Raw genomic sequence first — 25228 nt, 5'->3', positions numbered from 1 at the left:
TAATAATCTGTACGTCGGCTCACAGGTGCACGGAGACATTAAAAGACCAGAGAGCTGTCATATGCACCGACAGATGTAGTGAGCGCTGGCACTGACTAGAGGGCATAATGTCTGCATTAGATGACAAGTTCCTCTCCACACCTGAGCCAGCATGCAATTCAATACCCTTCAGTCATCACCAGGCTTCTAATTTAGAACGTATCGACTAGTGTTCAGTAGAGCACAAGCACTCGCAGACATTCATGTCCTCCAGCTGTGAGAAATTCTTGTCTAATCTACTATCACAGCAGCTCCTTGAGAAATGCGAACAGCAAGGCGATTGTGTCGAGGTATGTTTCACTGGCTGTGGAATATGATTTTTGTGGTCGTATGCGATTTTTCTGAAGGGCTGCTGCTGCGTTACAAGGTGCATTTGATCTTCATGTAACTGCTGCCAAGGGGATGTAAAACATTAAAGGTCATCCGAAAACCAGGGACACAAAACTTGGGGTGGGGGTGGGGTAGGAGGGCTGATGGTCGGGATGACGGAGTGAACAAATGGGTGTGAGCCTACAGCATGCCTCCACACTGACACAGATGCAGCAAATGCTATCTAAGTGACGGCACTGAGTTTAAAGTTAAATACAATCTTTATTGGGTTTGTAGACATTTCCCAAAGGTATAATCCAATAAACAGCAACACAGGCATTTACAATTCAAGGACAAATAATTCACTTTCACAATAACAAATTGAAAGAGTTTTGCCTCTTGCAGATACTTTTCACCAGCAGTGCCTTTGAATCGAAACGACCAAAGAAAGTGCTCAACTCAGCAACATATCACATAATAGTTTAAATAAACTATTGGTTAAGCCGTGACACTAGGTCATAATGACGGTGTGTTGATTCACAGTCTGATTTCCTTTGCCACACTTCCTGTATATTCAGAACTAAACATTTTACATCGTTTTCAATGAACAAACACTATGTTAACACTTTGACTTAACTGAACATTTAACGACCAAAATGTTTCATTTGCTTCTGAATAATCAGCAGAACAAATCCATAATAATACTGACCGGATCTGCCTGTCTAAGGGCAACGTTAGGAAATTTACAAAACTGTGACTGAGTATAGACAAATCTTTAATAACTGGAAAATATAGTTGCGTTCTTCAACTGCATTCTGGAAAAAAAGGTTTTTGCTTCTTTTTCTAAAATTTAAAATCATCAGTGTTAGTTTTAATTTGACTATAAATATGCAACTTACTCCTGCATGTTGATCCTACAATATAAGACTTATCTTATAACATTTATTTGACTTTAAAATAGTTGCTTACGCTCAAAGTGAGGTTGCATTTTTCTTTGTAAACATCTGGCCAGAAGAACTGGTTTTAAAATAATATGGAGAAAATATAATCGCAACACTGGTACTCACTCAAATATCACAGTTACATCCTTTTATCACGCCTATGAAAACCTGCAGACTTAACAGTGGAGATGCTGGGTGATTTTTTTTTTCTGCAACAACGCCAACACTATTCTACCTGAAATATCCTAAGAACTAAATGTAAAGCCAAGTGCTCTTCAGATGGACTGAAAGCATTCCCAGCTCCTGTTTGTAAGGCAGGCTTATCGAACGCTTTAATAATGCCTGTAAATGCAGCACACTCTCCAGGCATAGATATGGTTTTTTGGGTGCTTCATCCTCACGACTCCACAGGTTAACGACAAAGCACTACACAAGCAGCTACTGTAAAGTTACATCACTATCAAAATGCTGTCGGTGTGAAGATTTTGGTGCTAAGTACTTGCTACAGTGTTTTTTCAGTGTTTCTTCACTACACCTCTGTTACTACTCTGTGATCCCGCTGTCTCGTCTAAAAAAGGTTCCATTCGTAATTAGAACTGCGATTTTAATACTTTCCAATAACCCGAATGTATTCCTGTTTTTTAAATGCTTTTAACATAGGTCTCAAATCCCCTTTGGGGTCACGTCAGGAAGGGCAACTGGCATGAAACACTCTGCCAGATCAAACATGCAGAGCTACCCGCTGTGGTGACCCCTTGTACCAAGGGAGCAGCTGAAAGTAGCTTGTTACAACAGCAGATGACTGTTCAGAGTTTCTAGTGCATTGCAACTGTAAAACTTGAGCTACATTTTTGATATTAGGGGCAATTTCCTAGAAAAATATAGCTTTAAACCTCCAATTTAAAAGTTCTGGTTGTCAATGAAAATAATTAAAGGTACAGTACTCGGCAGAACTCTTGAGCCACCCCTCATTTGTTTTTATTTTCCTTCCTTGCAGACTCAAGTGGTCTTGAGCAATAGTTCTCCAGCCTTTCTGATGCTCTTTCTGATTTTTTCTTTTGACATTGACTGCTTGTTTGTTAAGCCACTTAACACTGACCTATGAACCTATCAATTGACTCATTCAAGCATAAAAAAAGGTTCATATCTCAAGGTGTGGAATTAGTGTTGAGTCAGACCTTAACATTTTCAAGAAACCTGGAGAACTATTCCAGCAGACAACTTAAAGAAAAAACAAGAAAGCTGCTTAAGAGAATTTGGCTTGTGTCGAAGAATAAAGGTGGTCATAGCGAGTACTGACTTCTAAAATATGTTGTATTTCCAGGTGTGATAAGACATGTTTCAACAAATGTCTGCATGTATTTCTCAATTTCCTAGCAAAAGTCAAATAAATGAGGGGCGGCTGATTTCTTTGCAAAGTACTCCGCTCGTTTTCAATGTTTTGTTCCTTTTTTAAAATTTTGTTTGCTGAAAGATGGCTTGAGTTGTTGATATTATTCTCAATGTCACCCGACCTCTAACACTAAAGACTGAAATTAAGCTCATTAATCCACAACCTCCCCTTTAAAAGTAAATATGAGGTTTACTAAAAAAGCCTCTTTTTAAAAGCATAATTGGCTAATTTTTTATTTCAACCTTCCTAGGAAACGAGCCCTTTAGAATTAAATGAGTGTGAAATTGAGAATACTCCATTATTATATATATTTTTAAATAAAATGGTTTGTTAATCTTTAAATTGCATAAAAATATAACAACAATCCCATGTGGTTAACAAGATAAATAGTGGCTGGATTTCTGGTGTGGTTTAACCCTCACCTTAACATCCTAACCTCTCAGTTACTGGCACAGCTTTGAGAGACTGGCTAGTGTTATTTCTGTCAGCCACATGAGAGCAGCTGCTGGTAAGGAGAGCTTTCTTTACCCCTTAAGTATGATTAAGCCACTGCGCAGGTTCATTAACCTTATTTCCTTTTGACCTCAAGAGATTAAACTTCAGAACACGACATAATGTTCATTTCTTTTCCTCGCAAAAGGACTACGATGAGTTCAAATGTGATCAGTGGAGATCTTTTGATGTTTGATGGTTTTCTGAACACTATTGTTTCACCTAATGAATATTTTTTAACCTCTTTCATCGGGGCTTAGGGCCACACACTGTGCCACAAAGTGTATTACTTTTTGAGAGTGTCAGGGGATATATTCCCCCACCCATCAGATTGATCTAGATCTGATGTAGCAAAGAGTAATAGTTATTAAGGATTTCACATGTACTCAGTTGAAAAAAACAACAACTAATTTATCATGTTTAATAACAAAAACTTTAAAAAGGTGTCCTGCCTCTCTCTTTCGACTGTTCTTTGCAATTCCACTCTGCAATTCCCAGCGGCCTTGCAGATGCAGTGAAAGTCTTTTGGTGGTGAGTGGGCTTGATTGCATGATTTTCCACACTTGAGAAGATGTGGATAAAAGCATTACTAAGGTAACAGAGAGGGACACCACTTTTTACCATTGCTCTCCTGACTGTGCTTTTCAATAGCTCGCTCCTAGATTAGAATTTTGAATGTGCAGCGAGTTCAGTGCTGCTGTTTTCATAAGCTCTACTCTCCATCTCCCAGCCACACTGCCTTGGATATCAGATCGTAATAATAAGTGACTAATAAGTCGACATGTGTGTGACGCATTAATGTAACAACACCCCCTACCATAAACCAGACTTCTTAATAACGCTGAACTTCTGGAGTACAAATGTTATTAGGAGTTATTTCCTCCTTGGGATATCTGCTGTCTAAATGAACCAACTGTCTGTTTAGCAGGAACCTCTTATACTCTTTCATAACTGCATCTTTATTCTTGGACTCTACTAGAGTATCTCTGGATGAACAAGCTCTTTAAGCTCCTCTCACTTTGCCAACTTTCTACTGATTGGCTGCCTCTTGGAAACAAAAGCTTTGTACATCAGATGGGGAAAGCTTCTATGCTGAGATGACCATATTATAGATATCCCTCTCAGTGACATCATGTCAGATTGAAAAGCAGAAAAAAGTGTCTGAAATCTAGTGTTAGGGATTAGCTACACATATGATGCCCTCATTATCTGAAAGTTTGTCCATATTTTAATGAGCATCCACTAACATTTCAACCTTTTGTACACGAAGGATACATTTGTTTCTGGCGCTATGTCTGTAAAGTTAATCTGTCAGTTGAGCAAGTGGTGTCGCACAAAATACGGGAAGGAGTTCAAATGATAGATCTTTCCAGCACTAAGGTAGCACTGTCTTTGGTCTCTTCACTGACCCATCACAATCTTTGTGAGGAACAATCTGAAAAGTTGAATGAACCCGAGCTGTGGCGTGTGCCTCAGGGGAACGTTAAGCCTTCCTGCTGCTCCTCCTGCTGCTCCTGCTGCTGCTGAGTGAATGACTGGTGCAGTTTCCCAAAGCTGTGCATTATGTTTTCATGAGTTCTACTACAAATTTCTATTTAAAATTCAATTTATGAAATGGAAACTAAATGTGGGTTCACGGTTTTACTTTCTTAATAGTCCTTCCCACAATTTATCTCCACAAAGTCATGAAGAATGTCAAACTTCCCTTCAACTAATGAGCATATCTGAGGTATAGACTTTGACTAAATACTATTGGATGTGTAAGCTACTTCCACAAAATAGTTCTAAAATGTTAAATCTATCATATCAAAGAGTATACAACAAAGATAACGATTACCTCATTACAAAAAATATAGACTAGTAACATTTAGGATCAGCTATCCACTGAATTCTAAAATATAGTTTAACTGAGACAGCATCGAGTTGCACAGTGACAGGACGTTCATTCAGTAAGAAAACAGAAATATGCTTCACTGTCTTCCTTTTCTTTTCATTTTGGTATAATTACTGAACAAACAATACATCAGGGAGGGGAAAAAATAATTTCAATAGTGTAAACATTGTACCAGTACAAAAGCACATGTCGCAAGACGTGGTCAGAAAACACCAACACAGGCAGCGCTGTCACCCTTTACTCTTCCTCCATTGACTTCTCAATCTCTTTCAGCCTGCGGACAAACTCCTGAGCCTCCCGGTCCCCGACGCGAGCTTCCAGCATCCCCATGATTGGCTTCTCTGGAGGCGAGAGAAAACAGATGAGCACAGTTTCTACACCTGACACAAATATCTCTTGATTGAATGGCTTTTCATGCTGCATTGAAGAAGTAATTGGAAACCCAGACTTACACCCCCTGGTCTTCAAGAAGCAAACATTATGTTTGAGTAAACAAAACGACGGCATAACCCCCCCCCAAAAAAACCCCAAAAAAAACAAAAAACAAAATAAATGATACAGCCCGGAGCCGTATGTACCGCTGGGTTTACTGCGAGACAGATGCAGAATGACAGGCTGGACGCTCTTGCCAGCCGCTGAGGCGTTCGGTCTCCCCGGCCAGCAGAAGTCGCTGAGAGGAGCGACGGCTTCTCCAGCGAAGTCGTTGGTGGACAGCCAATCGTAGTCCATCACAGTAAAGGTCAAACAGGCAAACCTGTGCCTGTACTGTTCAGGACTGACGTGGCTGGAAGACAATGGAATCAAACAAATCAGCCACAGGGTGCGTGCATATAAACAGGGAGACCTAACAAAAGGGCAGAGTACTCACAAGTAAAAGAGCTCATCGAACACTGGGTGCAGCGTCTTAAGCTTCACTTGCGTGCGCTGACTCTTGGCCATAGGAAACAGGTGGTGAGGACATAACTCCACTATGACGAAGGGATCACTCAGACCTGAGGAAGTAGTGTTCAACTTTAATATTTAATTTAAGACAAAAATTCAAATTCATAAATTCACATATTTACCATTGGCATCCAGTGCAATGATATCAGCAGCATGCAGGATCTCCACTGTCAGGCGCTGCTCTGGAGCATCATAGTAGCACTTCACGCTGATCCGACCGTAACGTGTATGTTTGAGAGTTTTCTGCAACATTAAGTATTGACAGAAATATTAAGCATGCATCCATCCTCATTTCGCGGGTTGCGTCGTGTCTTCAAAGGGCCGACGAGAAGGCAGATTTTTAATCAGAGGTATAACAACAGAAGAAAGAGCACTCTGCTGTCCAATCAATACTTCTTTCTTCACTTCAAAGGAGAACAAAATGAGATTGTCAGTCTTGTAGGTTGAAACGCACCTGGTGGGAAATCTTCTCCAGATAGTACTGTTCAATCAGCTCAAAGGATGAACATTTATTCAGCCTCAGCTCCTCATCCAAGACCTAAAACAGCATCGAGATTGTCACAAAGCGATCAATAGCATGATGGATAACGCAACATAAATCTGACCTTGAACCCACTTATCAAGATACCAGGAGCCAGACTAGTAGATGTACTAGTAGATGTTCACCACTAAAAGTGTGTGTAATGGAAAAAGCGCAGAAATTTGCTTCTTTTATAAATCTTTGGACTTTACAGAAAGTGGAACTTGTAGAGTTTAACAATTTAGCTGAGCATCTGTCATAAAAACAAAAATATTTTAGAAATCTTTCGAAAACTTTAAAACTAAAAACTATATCACTTATTAGCCAAATAACAAACTGAATTTAGATTTTTATACCCAAACTAAACTTCTCTGGAAAATTAGGAATTAATCAAGTGTTTTAATGACATTTCTTTTAAAATAAATAATGTATTTTACTGTTTTTTCCTTATGTAAAACTGAAAGGCTGCAGTTTTATGCAACATTTTAGCATTAAAAATATTATTTTAATTAAAGACCTTGCACATACTGGTGAATTAACCATAACAGAAACATAAAAATATTATTATTATTATTTGGCAATTACCAACAATGACAATTTAGGGCAGCTGTGGCATATATAAATAAACCTGGCATTGGGTGGTGGTCTTATAATTTGGTTAAGCACTGTAGAAAATTTCCTTCCTTATGGAATCATGAACAGAAGACAAATCCCAAAAATGTAAAAGTAAAAGTAACTGAAGCCATCAACTCTGTAAGTTCAGGGTAAAAGATCACGACAGATTTAGGACTGGAAGACAAACATGAACCATTAGTAAAACAGAAGGACCGCCTGTCAAAATAAGTGTAATATTAAACGCAAGTTTTGTGAAAATTGTCTGTTTTGTTGCACTTTTTAAAATCTCAACTTTATCATATCATGTGCAGTGTGCACAACATTTTTCATGCACTTTTTTGTTTATAAAAATCAGTATACGTTTGGGAAAAGATGTACATTATTTATACAGCCGGCTCCTGGTTGACAGATTGGACGAGTTCCTACCTTGTAGTCTCCGCTCTTCATGTCTTCCAGGAATAGACCCTCTCCCCTAGCATGAAAGAACTGCAACAGAGTCTAAAGCGATTGAACAAAAGCATTAAACTCGGGAGCTCATAACATTTATCCCTCTATTTTTGATAGACTTGTTGTTCACACAAACAGCATGAAACCTCTGGCAAACATTGCATCTGTCTGCCAGCCTCCAAATTCATGCCATGACTTTTCATGCAAATATGTCACGTCCTCTTCCAGCTGGTTAAATTGGAATTAGAATATACAACAGTTCCCACATTGTCATTCATAAGGGAGCTCACTTTGGCACTGAACTATTACCTAGTGTCTTCATGAATATCTGATATATGCTAATGATTGCACGCCAAAGGGCATACCGAGATAATTAAAGAATGCAAGCGGCAATGATAATCTTAACATATTAGACACATGTCTTTTAAAACAGACCATTCTTTTCAGTGGGCACACAGACTAAAAGGATTATTGTGCGATGCAGTAATCACTGACCTCTACTGTGTACTGGAAGCGGTTGTAAAACTCCACCTGGACACCCCTGTTTTCAGTGACCGTGTCCAGGATCATCCGCAGGAGGAGCTCCCACATGCTCTGGAGAACTCTACCAGGAAGCAGACAATGAGACACCCACACATGTGTGTTTACCAGCTCTTCCAATTACACCCCATGTACTCTCACTATGTTTTCACAGATAATAGCCCGATAATGAATACTTGTAAGTAGTGTAAGTGCTAAAGGCTATTATTATTATTGCAACGCTTACATTCATACACAAGCGCAGCATCTTATTTGCTGAGCTGTCACACATTTTATGTAGTGCAACAGAATAGGGAAAATCTCTTTTCTTTTTCAAGGAAACAATGGATTTTGTTGTGTAACTTCGGTTGGAGTGAACCAGAAATCTATTTTGGGTTGGCTTGGATTCATTGTGGTTTTAACAATCAAATATATGCTGATCATGCAGTGTTTCATGTGCATGGGAAACATAAGGAACCAGGGGATATTTGGTGTGGTGCATACTGGCTGAACTCATATAAATCATATTTATAGTACAGTGCAAAAATCTTGAGCCACCCTTATACAGTTTGTACCGTTCTAACAAGCCTAAAATTCATATTTTGTATGGCCTCCTTTATTCTCAAACACGACCTGAACTCTTTTAGGCAAGCTTTCTTGTAATTTCTCTAAGTCGTCCTCAGGAACAGTTCTCCAGGCTTCTTCAGGGACATTAGAAGTTCTTCTTTGGAAACTGGCTGCCTTTTCTTTTGTTTTTATCAAGACGATCCCAAACTCCTTTAATAATATTGAGGTCCAGGCTTTGGGGATGCCAGTTCTTAACCAATAGTGTTCCATTGTGGGTTTCCCTGTCCTGGTATCTTTCACTGCAGTGTGTTTGGGATCGTTGTTATAATGAAAAATGAAGCCGTGGCAGATGCTTTCCAGAGGGCATTGCATGATGGATCTGAGTTCATAATCCCATCAACTTTGACAAGATTCACAACAACACTGACTGAAATGTGGCTGAAATTTATGACAGAACCTCTGCCAGATTTTATTGGTTAGTCCAGTTTTGTGTAATTTCACACACCTCAGCCTCCTTGATTCCCTTCCACTGACACCATTTCTGTTGAGGCTTTGGTGAACAGTAGCTGGATCAACTGGAGGGCAGATACATCTCTCAGGTCCTTCGTCAGGTCTTTTTTTGCTATTTCTTAAGGACATGACTTTGAGATACTGTTGATCTGCTGTAGATAGTTTTTCAGGCCTGCCACTTCTTTTTTTTGTCCTCCACTAGTCCAGTTTCCTGTGTCAAGATGTCAATTTTTGGCTAATAGCTCTTTGGGAATAACCTTGTTGTAGTGCAATAGGTGAATCCTAAAGCGCAAAAATAAAATCTTGCTATTTTATGCCTGTCAAACTGTGTTATCTGTGTCATCATTTCCCGCAGATTAAAAAATGGGGGCAATTATGTGCTTTTTCGGCAGGCTACTGAAAAACAAAAGGGTAAGAGTTTTAAATTTGACCTTTGTTTTTTTGAAAGTGGTGATTTGCTAAATGCACTGTTACATGTCTTTTTAGGCTTGAATGATTCATAGATCTGTGTTAAGTGGCTTAAATAAACCAAAAAACAAATAAAAACATGCCTCTGAAAAAGCCTGGAAAAGATACAAGCACTGGACGGAAAATTAGTGAAAAGCAGTCAGTGTTAAAGCAATCATCCAAAGCTCCAGAAAGCCTGGAGAGGTTTTGCTCAAGACCACCTTGAAACATTACGAGAAAGTCTAGATCCTTGGATGAGTGTTATGCACGTCTTAAGTTAGTATAAAGATACCATACTTTGAAATAAGCCTCAGAACAGTCTTTTCCTGCTACAGTCAAACTTACTTTCACAGTATTTTGACTATCACTCAAATTAATGTTGTGATTAGTTTTGCATGTATGCCTAAGGAGCTTGGAAAGAAAAGCGTCTGGACTTCTTTAAGTTGCTTGAAGACATTTCACCTCTCATCCGAGAAGCTTCTTCAGTTCTAGGGTCAAATGGTGGAGAGTCCCAGATTTAAGCTCTGTGGGAGTAACCCACCAAGAGGGACAATGAACCCCCTAATGATCCTCTACCTAATCACTTGAGCCAAGGTGTGGAAATAGGTGTAGGTCACAATCAGCCAAGGTTTCGGGTGAACTCATTGTGAAACCTAGCCCCACCCTGTGAATTCTTGCGGTCAGGTCACCCAGGATGTGAGAGGGCGTTAAGGCGTTTGGGAAGGGATCTCAAAACTGGATTGGCAGACAGTTGGTGTCGTAAACCACCGACTCTGTTCAAAGATGGGCGCTCACATCAGACACCAACTAGGGAGGATAAGAAGGACAAACGCAACAACATTGCCATCCCCTATGTAAGTTTCACAATGAGCTCACTCGAAACCTTGGCTGATTGTGACCTACACCCATTTCCACACCCTGGCTCATGTGATTAGGTAGAGGATCATTAGGGGGTCCATTGTCCCTCTTGGTGGGTTACTCCCACAGAGCTTAAATCTGAGACTTTCCACCATTTGACTCTAGAACTGAAGAAGCTTCTTGAATGAGAGGTGAAACGTCTTCAAGCAACTTAAAGAAGTCCAGACGCTTTTCTTTCCAAGCTCCTTAGACTGCGATGACCTGGATGACTGAGAACCTTCACAGACATTTGCATGTATGCCTCTTCAACTATGAGCTCTATGTGCCCATTCTGATTTCTCATGTTCTTTGTTATGTTCATGTTTTGTCTTGTGTATGACATGATTCAGTGGTTTTGTACTGAATGTCTATTTCTTTTAGCACATTGTGACTCACAACAGTTATTAACACATTAAAGTCTACCTCCCCCCTGCCTTTTTTGGCATCTTGTGATGTCATTGCATAGTGACTCAAAAAGCAAGTTTTGCTAAAGGCAACAAAAGTCTGTGTGCTGTTTTTTTTAGAAAGAAATGCAAGAAAAAGAACTTAATATTAATAGTAAAAAGAGAATTAAAAAGTACCTGGTTAGATTTTCTTTTACAAGGTTTTCTGTCAGGATGACCATAGTGTCTTGTAAGTACTTCATGAGAGGGGAAACAGCCTGGGAGAATGTCACACATTACATAAATACCACAAAACACCGCTAATATAAGGATAAAAAACGCTACGCGGCTATTGCTACATACGTCATCATTGTTGATGGAGTCAGGAGACAGGCTGATGTGCTGGATGTACCTCCGCAGCTCAGGCAGCATCTGCACAGGAATATTTAGTCACAGATGTTCATGAAGGTGCATACTTCAAGTATATAGATGTCCGGATACGCTCAAACAGTTCTACAAACTGGTTTGTGAGAAACAGGAAAATTATACTCCTCGTGTTCACCTTGTCAGTGAGCAGTGTGATGAGGCGTTTAGCTTCTCTCTGCAGATCCAGGTCCATGTTGAACAGCTGTCCATTCAGAGCCTTGTAAACCTGCTCTTTCCCCTCCACCCCGCATGATTCCTCCATGGCGCGCTCCACACCCTGCCAGTCCAGGTCCCGGGGCAGGTGACCCAGGAAAACACGCACATGCTCTATGTTGTTCAGGGCGATGCAGAGCTAGCAGAAAGCGAGGAGGAGCAAAGGCGGAGAAACAGAGGGTAGAGATGGAGAAAAAAAGAAGGAAAAGAAGCAGGGCTACAGAGAAGTGGAGGGATTGAGTTTGAGTGTAAATGATTGATGACGACAAGAAGCAACTGCTTTGTTTTTGTGTGTATAACATATCTGCTCTCCCACTGAGCCCTTTGTGTTGGCAGAGAGCTTGCTGACATCGTTGACGTAATTCTGTGCCCACCCCCGGTTCTGTCTTGCTACAGGCGTTACCTGCACTGTGAAACTCTTGTGGTCTCGGCCCAGCTGGTTCCTCTCAATCTTGTGCGTTATCATCTCTGAGTAGCACACGGCCTCACTGCAGAAATTCTGCAGTAGATAAAATCAGTCTTGTCATTACGGCACAGCTCCCTCAGTTTCCTTTATGATTTTGACTGATAAACTGTATGTGTCATGTTTCTATGTGCACAGAATATGAGTATGTGAGTGTGGCAACACTATAAGTGGCACTCACGTCTGTCAAACGTGTGACAAAGATGAAGGCCCCCGCAGAGTCTGGCCAGGCCAGCTGGACCCAGATCTCGCGTACCTGGCTGAAGCAAGCTGTCACTTCAACTGCTGAGGAACTGTGCTTGGCTTGCTGCAAAGGTCCAAGCTACTCACAAAAAATAAAATCAATCTTAAAAAAGACAAAGCATGGATTTCCTAATATTTACTTTTTTTTTTTTACATGCATGAAAATCTGTAACATTTTAGCAGATTTTGCAAGCAGGGAATGAATAACTGTTTTAAACTTAACACGGTAAAACATTTTAATGTAGTTCCAAGGAGGTACATGACCTGCGATTAAAAAATAGGCAGTTCATTCATAAAAAACAGACCTGATTTAAAATTTCCCCTTTAAGGTCATATAGTTGTAAAGCTCACTTCCAATGCTGCTCCTTCTAATTGGATCACTTCTATTACAGCTCATCTCAACTGATCGAGGGACTGGCTGATCAGCTAATGAATGCTAGCTTATAGCGCCAGACAAATTATTTATCAGCAGATTAATGCTTCTCCTTAAAGTGAATACTGTACATGTTTAATAATGGTGAATAAATCATTATTGTACAAAATATTTTAATTCTTAGGAAAAAATATAGAAAAACAAGAGAGCTGGGGGTCTCATAATTTTTTTTACACCTTTGGTAACAATGGAACACCTTTGAGCAATAAGGATACAATATATAAATAATATATTACAGGTTAATTGTACATTGATGCTGTGATAATGTGTTAATTGATAACACATTAAAGGTGCCTTTTACAGCTATTCACAGCTACAATCCTAATGAGTTTTAGCTTGTTCTAAAGCTTTAGACCTACTCTATGTGGCACACAGCTATATTTTACACACCTGCGTGTTCAGTACTTCTGTAAGTTGACTTGTCTTCTGAGAAAGAGTCTATTATGTTCCTTCTATTATTCATGCCATTTCTCACCTTATCTGTTTCCACTGCCTTGCGAATCCTGTCACAGGACCTGTCGTGAACAATCTGCAGCCACTTGTGAATTGAGGACTTGAACCAGTTATGGAAACCTGTCAAGGCCAACATTTTAGCATCCCTGTAAAAGAGAAATACATTCATTAGGACATGACTTCCAGTCAGAGCCTTTTACATTGTTACATCAATAGACGTTGGAGTCAAAAGGATAACCAACTTGAGAGGAAGAAACTCTCGAAAGCCTTTGAGGATTTTCAAGGACACGAAGAGCTCGAAGATGGTCTCTCCCATTGTCTGAGACAGTCTGGAGCTCTCCTGCTCGAGAGTCCCACACACCCGCTCCATCGCCACGTTCACATCATCAGCTACCTGTCAGGTCAAAGGAAGTCAGCGTGTTTCATCCGTGTAAAAGTTAGCAGCAACAACAACATATGACTCAGAAAGACTTGTCATGTCATGTTTACAGTGACCTGTCGCATCATTTTCAGTGACATACCTGCTTTTCCAACAGTCTGTATGATATGCTGAAGAAATCTACTTTCACTGCACTGTGGAGAAAACAAACAAACAAACAAACAAACAAAGAAAAATATAAAAATCCCATCAACAACCAAGCACACAAATCAGTGTGTCACCACTGAATAATATAGCATGACACTTATCGGTTGTTTTTTTTTCTCCCTCGGATTTCTTGCAGAAAACTGCTGTTCACCTGTAGAAAAGTTTATTGTAGATGTTCTGGGCCCTCTGGACGTCTGCACATGCAGCATCAATCACCTGAACCAGCTTCTTCAGCTGTTCCTCCAGAGTCTGCATTGTCAGAATATAATGAACATCACCCTGGATGAAAAAACTCAAGGTACACTGTGTAAAAGATGTTAGGATATCTATGATTTAGGACCAAAACAAGCTTACTCCTTCCTCTGGTTTATATCGAGTGATTAAGCTCTCGTACCACTCAGCAGTTCCTTTCTGTTCAAAAGATTAAAAGGAGAATAACTGGGCTGAAGTAAAGGGCTCTTATTGACTAGTAAGTATTTCTTACATTCAGCATTTCTCATCAAAAACACTCTATGAATCAATAAAAGCTCAAGTGTTAAACACATTTACTTCCTCATTTAAAACTAATATCCATATTTCCATATTTTATTGGTACTTTGCTTCATTAAGACCAACAATGACATCCACAGATATGCAGTACATCACTACACTCTGTACACTAAATGACTAGGTTATTAGGTACATCTGCTCAACTGCTAACCAGCTATGACAGCAACTCAAAATATTCACGTATGGTTGTCAGTTTATTTCAGAATTTCAGAAACTGCTGATCTGCCTGGACTTTCCCACACAACCATCTGTAGGTTTTACAGAGAATGTTCTGAAAAAGATAAAATGGCACTGGGTGCCACTCCTGTCAACTAAGAAAAATATCTACACAAGGTCAACAGACAATAGAAGATTAGAAAAACATTGCCAGGTCTGATGAATTTCACTTTCTTTCCGATGCTAGTGTCAGGATTTCTCATTAAATACATGAATGCACTGATCCATCCAGCCTTGTATTAATAGTTTGAGTTGCTGCTCTTGGTTTAACAACGTGGGGAATATTTTATTTGGGACACTTTGGGCCCTTAGTACCAAATGAACATCATTTCAGTGTCACAGCGTACCTGACCATGTCCTCCATGGCAAGGTCACAAAATTCAAATCATCTCAAACAGTTTTTTAAACATGAAAACGAGTTTGTGTTCAAACTGTATCCACACCCAGCAGATCCTTCATGACAATATAGACCAAAATCTGTGAGGAACATTTCCAGCACCTTCTTGAATCTACACTATGAAGATTTAAGGTCAAGGTCCAGGTCAAATTTATTTATATAGCACATTTCCAGATAGATGATGCTGCACAAAGTGCTTAACAATATAAAAATGTCATAAAAAAGAAACAACGTAAAACAATAATAACAATATAAAACAATGATAGGACAATAAAAGAATTAAAACAATAACTAAGATTATTAAATAAGACCAAAATGCTTGGGTCATAGTGTGTTAAAAGCCAGGACATAAAAATATGTCTTTAGCAGTGATTTAAATTAATCAAGTGTTTGTGCAAATCTAATATTTAGAGGAAGACTATTCCAAAGTCTGGGACCTGCCACAGAGAAGGCTCTATCGCCACGAGATTTGAGATTAGTCCGTGGGATGGATAGCATTAATTTTGAGCTAGACCTAATGGATTTTCCTGGAGCATAAACAGAAAGGAGCTCAGACAGGTAAGAAGGGGCTCCGGCGTTAAGTGACTTAAAAACAAAAAGTAAAAGTTTAAATTGGATCCTGTAGGAGACAGGAAGCCAGTGTAGAGAAGCTTGACTAGCTGTCTTAACTGAAAGAAGCAGGATTAGACTACTGCACTCACCTGCTTATTCAATTTAAAAGAACCATCAAGGTAGACACTGAGGTTTTTTACATGCAAGGTTTTTTTAGGGCAGTTCTAGCCCCTGGTACCTAATTAAGTTTCATAAGTACATGTATGAAGGACAACAATTAATTCATGTACTACATTAAAAAAATCCTGCTGGTCAAAAACTTCATGGGTCACCCACACAGGTTTTCTTGTTACCTTAATAGCAGTAGTGATGTCGAGATGCAGGTCATTTCGAAGAGGACACACAGTCTTAAAGGCACGCATGTTTTGCATGTACCCAATCCCCCTGACAGTCACAGACAGAAAAAGCCAGCGACAATGTATGAGTGCGATTATATCATAAAGCAGTTATACAGTAACATAATGTTCTTTAGACCTCAGAAAATATAAAAGCTATATCTATTGCACTTTAATTGTATGCAAGATTCTGCATATCTGTGGAGAAAATGAGAAAGATAACTTTAACTGTTAGTGAGTCACTTTATGTGTGTGTGTTTCAGAGTGTAGAAAAGAGTTCCCTTGAGGTGCTGATAACTGGGCAGAGCAAGACTTCTTACTGTAAAAGCTTCTATAAAAAGCCAGTCGCCTCTAAATTAGTCCAAACCAGGCACATGAACTTCAATAATTAGCTGATTTTACTGCAATTTATAAGATACAGACTCCTCATCTCTGTGCTCTTACTTTCTTCCTTTGGTCACTGCTACGTACAAGCAAAAGCCAAAAGATGGCGATTCTTCTCTTGCTGATCCAGATTTTGCTTGTCGATGGCTTCTCGTTTCTAGTTATCCAAGACTTCTAGTTAAAATTTCCCTCTTGGTACATTAGTCAGGTGTTAGTCTTTTTTTTTTTTTTTTTTTTACAACAAATTGGGCTTTGAGGAAAAGGTGTTATAGCTCTTTTGACATGAGTAATGAACAATGACATTTAAAACATTGTTTAGTGAGTAAGGAACCCAACACTGCTTCCTCCACAGAGGCTTGTAGTCTCTCTGTGTTTGTTGGGGTGAATGGCTGAACATGTTGGTATGAGAGCACGGGCGAGTGCGTGATGTGATGGTGGTGTGCCTTTACCTCAGCATGAGCTCGTAGCGTGTAATGGCAGCAGCGCTGGTGCAGGGGAAAACCTGACGCATGTTCTTCATCAGGCACAGGCAGTGCTCTGTGTACAGCCTGAAGCTGTCTGACAGCTGCCTCTCCTGGACACAGGAAGGGCCCTCAGTTATAGCTTCCAGTACACTGGCTGTGAGACATTTTTGGCTGAACCAAAAACCTTGATGAATGTCAGTGAGGAGCTGAGCTAATGAGGTGACTGTTTCTAGATGATGAAAGGTTTTTGTTTTTTTCCCTGTTGGGGGAGCAATGGTGTAGAACCTACTAGGTCTCCCCGCACAGCGGGAGGGTCCCACTCTGCATCGATAGTCCTCAGGAGGCGCAGCAGCAGGGAGTAGCACACCCTCTGGGTCCGATGGTGGCTGCTGTAGCACTGCCAGCGACTGCATTAAAAATAAAACACGCACCTTCCACCTGATGCTAAAGCGTTCATATAACATTTGATCAATTTTATTCCTCCATTAATACTCACATAATAGCCTGTTGCAGAGGTGAGAGATCAGTTTGCACAGCATGGTGAGTTAGTACAGTCCATGCTGGAGGAGAAACCTGCCCGTTCCAGTTGTACGGCTCTCGCTGGAAATACATGTGGAAGATTACAGTCATTTCAACCACACTTCAATGTAAGAAGAAACTCTTTGTACAGTTTGTGCAGTTTTGAGGCTTTGTTTCTAAATACAATCATTTTAGCCATGTGATAAACTGGCAGCCTATGCAGGGTGTACCCTGCCTTTCACTCTCTGACAGCAGGATTATTTCCATCTGTATAAGTTTACATTTAATGATAAAAAAATATGACTAAATAGTTAAACAGAAAACAATAGAAGCTGTTATAAAAGTGTGTGCATTGAAAAAAAAAACAATCTAAAGGAAACTCACCTTAACATGAGCATGCTCATACTCCACAATCTGACTCAGCAATTTCTTGTGAATGGAGACATTTGTCTCCTTCTTAGACAAAGCTGTGTCTCTCTGAAGGTCAAATGAACATTTGAAGTCTTATCATACACAGAGGAAGACACGTTTTTATATAATGAATAACTGTTGTACTTTTAATACCTGGCTGGTGAAGAGCTTCAGAATCAGGTGACATTCTCCCTGAACTTTAGATGCACTCGAGCGTGGCTCAAGCTTGAACCAGGTGTCGTAGCCCATAACGGGAATTTCCTGAAGAAGGAAAGCAGCTTGACTTGACATACTGACAAATTTTTTACAGTATGTCCTTTAATGTATATGAGTTTGTGTGAGATTTTGAAGATGCAAGGGGCAGGGGTAGAATTAATGGGCTAAACCATCTGAAGCCACAGATTGAGCATAAGAGAAGGGAAGAAGCATGGAGCGGGTGAAGTATTAGAGGTGATTCGTGACAGAAGGATAGCAGCAAGAGAAAGAGATGATTTACAAGATGGTGGGAGACGTGCTATGATGTTTGCTTTGGATGTGGTGGCACTGGAAAAGAACAAATAAACAATAACCAACCAATCAACAAAAAAAAGCCCAAAAGAGGCCAAGCGGAAGCTAGCAGAGTTAAAGATGGTAAGACTGTTGTCACCCACCTAGCGTAAAATGTTTGGGACATTTTAAGGCGAGCTTTGGGAGTGAGAACGTGTTGAAGTGACAGGACAAAATTAGAAATGAGTATATCAGAGTGACAGCTCAGGTTCAGCAGTTTAAAGACAAAGGTAGAGAGGCAAGGCTGACATGGTTTGGACATGTGCAGAGGAGGATGACATGTACAAAGGATGTTGAATATGGAGCTGCCGGGCAGGAGGATAAAGAAGATTCGTGACAGAGAAGATTCAGGGATTCAGTGAAGGAAGACATGCAGAGGGTTAGTGTGATGGAAGAAGATGCTAAGGATTGGGGTGAGACGGAGGCAGATGGTTCGCTGTGGTGACCCCTAAAGGGAGCAGCTGAAAGAAGAAAAGCTTGTGTGTGGTTTCTCTGCGGAGACAGTTGCACTTTGTTCACTCACATTCAAAGGAATATTGATGCATCCGAGGAAGTCATCTACATTCTCCTCGGAGCCCGATGATGCAGATCCATTCGCACGCACTGACTTTGCTATTTGCTTAAAATACCTGAGCGGAAAATGCGAGGGACAAAGTAAATGGTGAGTTTTCAGTTTTTCTGCATTTAGCTAATGCCTTCATTATGTGTGACTCACAATTAGAGATACTGCATTTATTTACTGATGCCAGCTGACCACTTGTTACTTTCTTGTTGGATTAAAATTGCAGATTTTTCACCACGGGATGAGGATCCTTTAATCCCTTGGCTATGGTTGGCATTCTCAGATTTTCATTAGACATGTCTGCTATTTATTTGTCTCTCTGTGACCTGGCAGATCTCCTCATGTTTTCTGTGTGCACAGATTTATTGGCACCAGGGTTTTCTGTATGTCAGTCTTTCAAAGGGCAAATACCAAATGATCCCGTAAAATTAACAAGTAGGCTGCTATCAGCTTTTTGAACATGTGGAGACAAACCAGGTCTCTATACTCATCAGCTGGAACTTCTGGAATAATTCACATGGAAATTACATATTTAATGACTCATATTTTTACTGTTGCAATGTCAACTGGACTCACGAATTAACAAGTTTAATTGTTTCCAAAATTAGGAAAGTTTTAAGGATTTCTGACAAAATTACGCTGGAAATCCAGAATTACTGTAGTTAGCATGCAGTACTTTTTTCTACCTGCCCATTCCTCGAAGTCCACTGACTTCATTGAGCTTTTTGCAGGCCTCAGCAACAGATACGTCGTCATCGTGATCCCTGAAGGAAAGAAGACGAATAAAAGCTTGTTACACTTTCACTTACTGCAAAACATGAGAGGCTGTAAGAAGCTGTAATAAACTGAGAAGAGAAGGTCATCTATAATCAAGGCCCATTGTTGTTTAAGAAAAGCAACTTTTACCATGACAAGAGGCAGGAAATGTTTCGGTAACAGCTGAATAATGGGGACATTTTGTAATTTAGAACATCACATTTTAACAGGCTATTTGATTTGCATAGTAATGATATTCACACTGAATGATGCGGATAAAATTGTTACATTTTTGCATAATTAGAAAGGATGATTGCTTCGCTTCACTTTGGACGTTTTCTCTTTTGCTTGTAAAACTTTGATCTGCTAAAATTGACAAAGTGAGCAGAACCAGGCGCTAAACTGGGAAGATTGTAAAGCTTTTGACAAAGTAATAAAAAAGATAGAGCGCTGTGACTTTTCTAGAGCTGCAGTGATGAGCTATTTTAGAGGATTTTTTTGCTCAAACACAAAATATAAACGTTTTTTGACTGTTAATTTTCCAAAAAACCCAAAATGTGATGATTTATGTTTCTCAGCTGAAAGAGTATGCTGCCTTACATTTAATTTTAATTGAATTGATATACCTTTATTAGTCCCACAAGGGGAAATTTCATAAGGCTGCTGACCTATTGCACTCAATGGCGGCGCCATCTTACCTTCCGACCATACATACATTACACAAAACATCACATGGGGAAGACAGGTCAGAGAGGTATAACAATGGAAAATGCACCACATGAGGAAAGATAAGGAGAAAAAAATAACTCCAGACTGAGCTCCAACAGGGAGATCAGTTTGAGAACAGAAAAAAACACCTCTGCACATAGCACATGAAAAAAAAAAACTCTTAATACACCAAAGAAACACATGACAAGCAACAGGGGTGGGTAAAGGGTGCAGCATCGGAAGGGAATAAGCATCGAAGGCGTTTGGAAAGGGAGGGGGGATGAGTGTGTGCATATCAGTGTATATGTATGTGTGTGCGTGTCCAGAGTTCAGCTGAGACAGTGTCCTTCGCCCTGCTAGGCTAAGTAAACAGTCTTCCAGCCAACCCAGGTGGCCTTGCATGGAATGGGAAGGAACAGACTAAACACAGTCGTTATCAGGGTGTTTTTGTTCGGCTCCAGCCCTGCGAACGCAGCTGGCGCCAAAGGGGTATCTGCATGAAGTGATGGTGCTTTTTACGTTAGTGAGAACAGCTCATATGAATTTCAAAGCAGTTCTACAGTCCAACACTGGTCTCTCAATCTCCCGTTGGAGAGCTGCGAGCTTCGCCATACTTGCATTCTGTGATGTTGTCATTTCTTGTGCTCAAGGAGCAGATTTCTGAGAACTCACGACAGTGTGCCTCCCCGAGATGTCATCCAATTTGCGCCCAGAGATGTTATTCCGAGCTAGCCCTTCTGAGATGTATCCAGTCTGCAGTCAGAGATCTTATTCTGAGTATTCACAGCAGCCGTAGCCTCTCCAAGATCTTATCCGTGCTGCACTCAATGAGCCCATTTTGAGAAACTCACGCCTCTTCCCATCGTTCCAATCCCAGCGGGCAGCCTTGTGGGGGTTTGAACAGCTGGTTCCGCTTTCTTAATTCTTCAATAAGTCAGGGCCAAGCCAGCTCCGATCCGCCAGAACCCTGTTACCATGGTTCCGAATAGGTAGATATCTTCAGCACTCAGGCTCACCCAAGCCCAAACTTCTCTTTGAGAAAGGGGTGTCAATTGCATTTAGGGACCAGTTGATCCAATCCATAATTCCTCTTTTAGGTTTTAGAGAACAGACTGTGAGAGAGTGTTCCAGGGAAAAGTAATACAAAAAAACACGAGACTAGACAAGGACATAAGAGGCTAAGCAGGGAAGCTGAGGGAGAGGAGGAGGAGGAGAGGTGAAAAGTGCGACCGCCTTCGTCAAGAGCAAGAGCAGAAGAATTAACTCAATTGTATATCAATAGATTTTGACAGCTAACTGATCAAATCAAACACATTAGTTGAGAATAATTCAATTTGTCATGTTTTTCAAAAGTTTGCATAGATCTAATTATTAACTGATAAAGTAATCAGTTATTGTATACTTAATATATTTATTTACCACCTCTTGTTTCTCTGCTTCCATATATGTTTTCTTTTAAATTTCTGCAATGCAATGTAATAATCTGGCATTAAAGCAAAAACAAATCAAATATACTGTAGGTTATGTTTGTAGCTGTAAGAGCTTGGCATTACTATGCACAGTCTCCTCAGATCATACACTGACACTGCATTAATAGGAAATAAAGTTGAATTGAATTATCTTACCATATGTCCAGATGTAAGAGGTCATTGTGGACATCGTCTATTTCACTAGAACACAACAACAGCAAAGCAACAATAAAAAACTAAAGACCCGGAAACATCATCGTTTAAGCGCTCAATTTCATCAGCAACACCGACAATAATCGGCTCAATTCTTCAGTGGCTCTTTTCACAGAAATGACATTGTGGCGCACTGGTCACATAACTAGCAGCTTTGGGCGTTAGTGTGAAACTAATGAAACCGTGATTCCTGCATATCACACATACCAGCGTGTGCAGCTCTCTGATAAAGGTTAGAATTTGTCTTATACTCACAACACGAAGTGCTCGTCCCACACTGGGTTCAGAGTCTCAGGTTTGACCTCAGTCACCTGAATACACCTGGCTGGTAACACTTCCTTGGTGCTGGAGCGTTTCTCCAGCTTGTCCTTCCTCTTCCTGAAGCTGAACTTTCTCTCCTTCTTCTCCTCCGTTTCCCGAGGGCTCTGGCCCACGAGGATGCCCAGCATGCAGTACGGGTCACTGTAGCCTGCAGGGTGACAACCAGAAGACAGTGTTGGATAGTTACTGTTATTGCTGTTTCATTAGCATAGTTCATTGGTCATAGAGTAAACATTATATCAGATTACTTAGGTTATAACATCAGCACTCATCCTTACACTTTAGGCTTTTTTTTGTACAAAGTGTCAGAGTAGGGAAGAAAAGTGATTAATCACAGTGAGTGGATGAAGCATTTCAATTAAATATTAGAAAAAGATCATGTAATGAATGAAATATCTCACCATTTGCATCCTTGGCCATTAGATTCTTTGCTTTCATAACAGAAACTCTCAAGGAAAAATTAGCTCTCTGTGGAAAAAGAATTTCATGCCTGTTTAGTTTAAAACATCTGAGTATATTTCAAGGATGATGGGCATGAATTTTAAAAAACGATAACTTCCTATTTCCTGATAAACTTCAAGTAAAAAGTCAGTAAAACTCAGGCAACCTCTATTTCAAAACACTTCAAAGTTCTTTACGTGGATATTAAAAAATGCAAAGTGGCAGTCAAGTAAATAGCCAAAAAGCCCCAAAAAACATGCTGTACAAAATGTAGCTTTTACTTGTTACTGTCACGGTTCTGGGTCTTTCTGACCCAGCTTTTTGAGTTCTTGTGTTTTTTATATTATGGTTCATGTTTTGAGTCCTTTGTTGTACTGTTTCTTATTTCCCTAGGTTTCAGTTATGGTTATCATAGGTTTAGTTCTTAGGTCTTGTAATATGGCTTCCCTGCGTTCCATGTTATGTCTACTGTGACTTTTTGTACCATGTTTCAGGTTCCTATGTTCCGTCTCCCTAGTTGCTGTTAAGTTGTCTAGAGTTCAGTCAGTGTGTTTCCTGTTTTACTTTGAAGGTCCGTGTATCATGTCAGTGTTTCTAGTTTTTCTTCCCTTGTCTCATCCAGCATGACTGCTCCCAGCTGTGCTCTCCTTCTGTCTCTCATTCCCTCGTTATCCCTCAGTGTATTTAAGCACTGTGTTTCTCTTTGTCAGTGTTGTGTTGTAGAGTCCCTCATAGCTGTGTGATGGTCCCTGTGGCTCCTCGTGCTTTAGGTTTTTTAGTTTAGTTTAGTTTAGTTTAGTATTGTTTTTTTGTGTCCCCCTACACCAGCAATAAAGCTGTGTTTTTGAGTTTACCTTTGTCTCTGCGAGTTTGCGTTTGGGTCCTTCTCTTGCCTGCACACAGCCGTATTGTGACAAAAGACTACGACCAGACAATGGACCCAGCAGCTCACAATCCCTCCGCTGAGCTCCAGGAGGACATGATTTACGTGGTGGAGTTTCTATGTCAGGAGTTGTTTGCCCTGCCTATTAAGGAATACCAGGAGGAGCTAGCTATTCGGTTACAGAGAATGGTTTCTGGACTTCCCTGGCTATTTGGCGCACTACACCCACTCATTCAAGAATTCCTTGTTTCCATCGTACGCGTCCGCCCTGAGCAGCCGCTCCTGTGTGAAGAGCTGGAGGATTTTCAGCCGAGAACGCTGGAGGATTCATGGGCCGACCCATCTCCTCCCTCTTCGAGGAGAAAGCGGTGTTCACGCCGCCGTCGCTCCACGGCAGCTGAGCAGATGACTTTCGTGAGTGAAAATGACTGTTTGCCACATTCTCCACATTCTGGTACCAGACTTACTGCCATTTCATCCATGGTTAATCACGCTCCTTCTATGAACACTTTGGTTTTTCCCTCAGGTGAGGGAGGCTGAGGTCCAGCTGGTCCCTGCTCTGGTTTCCAGGCCGGCTGAGACTCTGCCAGTCCCTGCACCTGTACCAGCTCCTCGGGTGGGGACAGCAGCTGCCCAGCTGTCGCCGGTACCTGTCCCGGCTCCCAGGGTGAGGCCAGCCAGGACACAGCCTACCTCCGCACCCATACCTACTCCTCGGGTGGGTGGGCTCATGTCCGGCTGTGTCCGCTGGAGGCTCAGGCAAGCCTATCCAGCCCCTGTCCTTGTGTTCTGGAGGCTCAGCGTTAAGTCAGTAACCACTACCACAATCACTACAACCTCTCATTTTTTCCATAGTTCAGTCTGTTGCTCAGTTATTATCTCAGTCATTTGTTCCGTCATCAGTTTTGCCTCCAGGTCAGGCTTCAGTTTTGTCACCTATACCCCTTTCATTAGCCCAAACATCTGCACAGCCAACTGCTCAACAGTCTGTTCAGCACTCCGTGGCTCCTACGTCGCTGCCTGTTCCAGCTGGAGGGCTCGGGGAGCCCGTCCAGCCTCGTGCCACGTCAGCTGGGGGTTCTGGAGCACCCATCCAGCATCTCTCCGTGTCTGCTGACATCTCTGAGTCCGTTCAGCCACCACCTGCTCCACCACCTGTGGCTTCCATGCCGCCGCCTGCAGCGCCGCCATCTGCTCCTTTGCCCGCAGCTGCCACACCCTCGTCTGGTCCTGCCTCGTCTGGTCCTGCCTCGTCTGGTCCTGCCTTTGCCGGGCCTCGGCCTACACGCCTGAGCCTGGAGAGCCGCCGCTGCCTTCCGTGCCAGCACGACCCGTTCCGCCTCGCTTCTGCCGGCCGTTTTCCGGGCCTCTAAGATGGCATCATGGCCTTTGGAGATGGCCTCCGGAAAGAGTTCGTCGCCGCCGCTGGCATTGTGGCCGTCCTCCGGACCTGCTCAGTGGCCACCACTACCTTCCAAGCGGTCGGCCTCCTGAACTGTTTGCCCGTCGCCGCCGGTGCCGTGTGCACGGTCGGCCTCCTGAACTGTTTGCCCTTCGCCGCCGTTGCCGTGTGCACGGTCGGCCCCCGGAACTGTTTGCCCATCGCCGTCGTTGCTGTGTGCATGGTCGACCCCCGGACTTTACTGTGGACTCGTGAATGGTCTTGTTTTGTGTTGGCCTGTTTTTGATTTGGTTCTGGACTCTCGTGCT

At 41.3% G+C, this 25228-nt stretch overlaps 1 protein-coding gene across 1 annotated transcript in view; it reads right to left on the bottom strand.

Annotated features, from left to right (window-relative positions):
- Nucleotides 1-610: 610 nt before the first annotated feature.
- Nucleotides 611-25228, bottom strand: part of baiap3 (BAI1 associated protein 3) — a 52381-nt gene continuing 27763 nt past the window's right edge. Inside the window, exons 7-34 of the mRNA XM_005920250.3 lie at nt 22596-22662; nt 22129-22342; nt 21817-21861; nt 19414-19491; nt 18689-18794; nt 17773-17880; nt 17593-17685; nt 17186-17289; nt 16979-17096; nt 16675-16799; nt 15800-15890; nt 14087-14143; nt 13884-13981; nt 13668-13719; nt 13389-13540; nt 13169-13292; nt 12199-12339; nt 11958-12053; nt 11478-11693; nt 11279-11347; nt 11114-11193; nt 8088-8196; nt 7572-7643; nt 6465-6548; nt 6133-6253; nt 5937-6060; nt 5647-5852; nt 611-5409 (exon numbers count right to left, since the gene is read on the bottom strand). Of these exons, the coding sequence (XP_005920312.1) occupies nt 5306-5409; nt 5647-5852; nt 5937-6060; nt 6133-6253; nt 6465-6548; nt 7572-7643; nt 8088-8196; nt 11114-11193; nt 11279-11347; nt 11478-11693; nt 11958-12053; nt 12199-12339; nt 13169-13292; nt 13389-13540; nt 13668-13719; nt 13884-13981; nt 14087-14143; nt 15800-15890; nt 16675-16799; nt 16979-17096; nt 17186-17289; nt 17593-17685; nt 17773-17880; nt 18689-18794; nt 19414-19491; nt 21817-21861; nt 22129-22342; nt 22596-22662 (3054 nt within the window). The 3' untranslated portion in view covers nt 611-5305. The remainder of the gene's footprint in view (nt 5410-5646; nt 5853-5936; nt 6061-6132; nt 6254-6464; nt 6549-7571; nt 7644-8087; nt 8197-11113; nt 11194-11278; nt 11348-11477; nt 11694-11957; nt 12054-12198; nt 12340-13168; nt 13293-13388; nt 13541-13667; nt 13720-13883; nt 13982-14086; nt 14144-15799; nt 15891-16674; nt 16800-16978; nt 17097-17185; nt 17290-17592; nt 17686-17772; nt 17881-18688; nt 18795-19413; nt 19492-21816; nt 21862-22128; nt 22343-22595; nt 22663-25228) is intronic.

The sequence above is a fragment of the Haplochromis burtoni genome, unplaced genomic scaffold (assembly GCF_018398535.1).
Source record: "Haplochromis burtoni strain Fernald_Lab_line unplaced genomic scaffold, NCSU_Asbu1 Contig_21, whole genome shotgun sequence".
Lineage (NCBI taxonomy): Eukaryota > Metazoa > Chordata > Actinopteri > Cichliformes > Cichlidae > Haplochromis > Haplochromis burtoni.
Note: the sequence above shows the minus strand (reverse complement) of the source record. Positions and strands in the feature narration are given on the sequence as shown.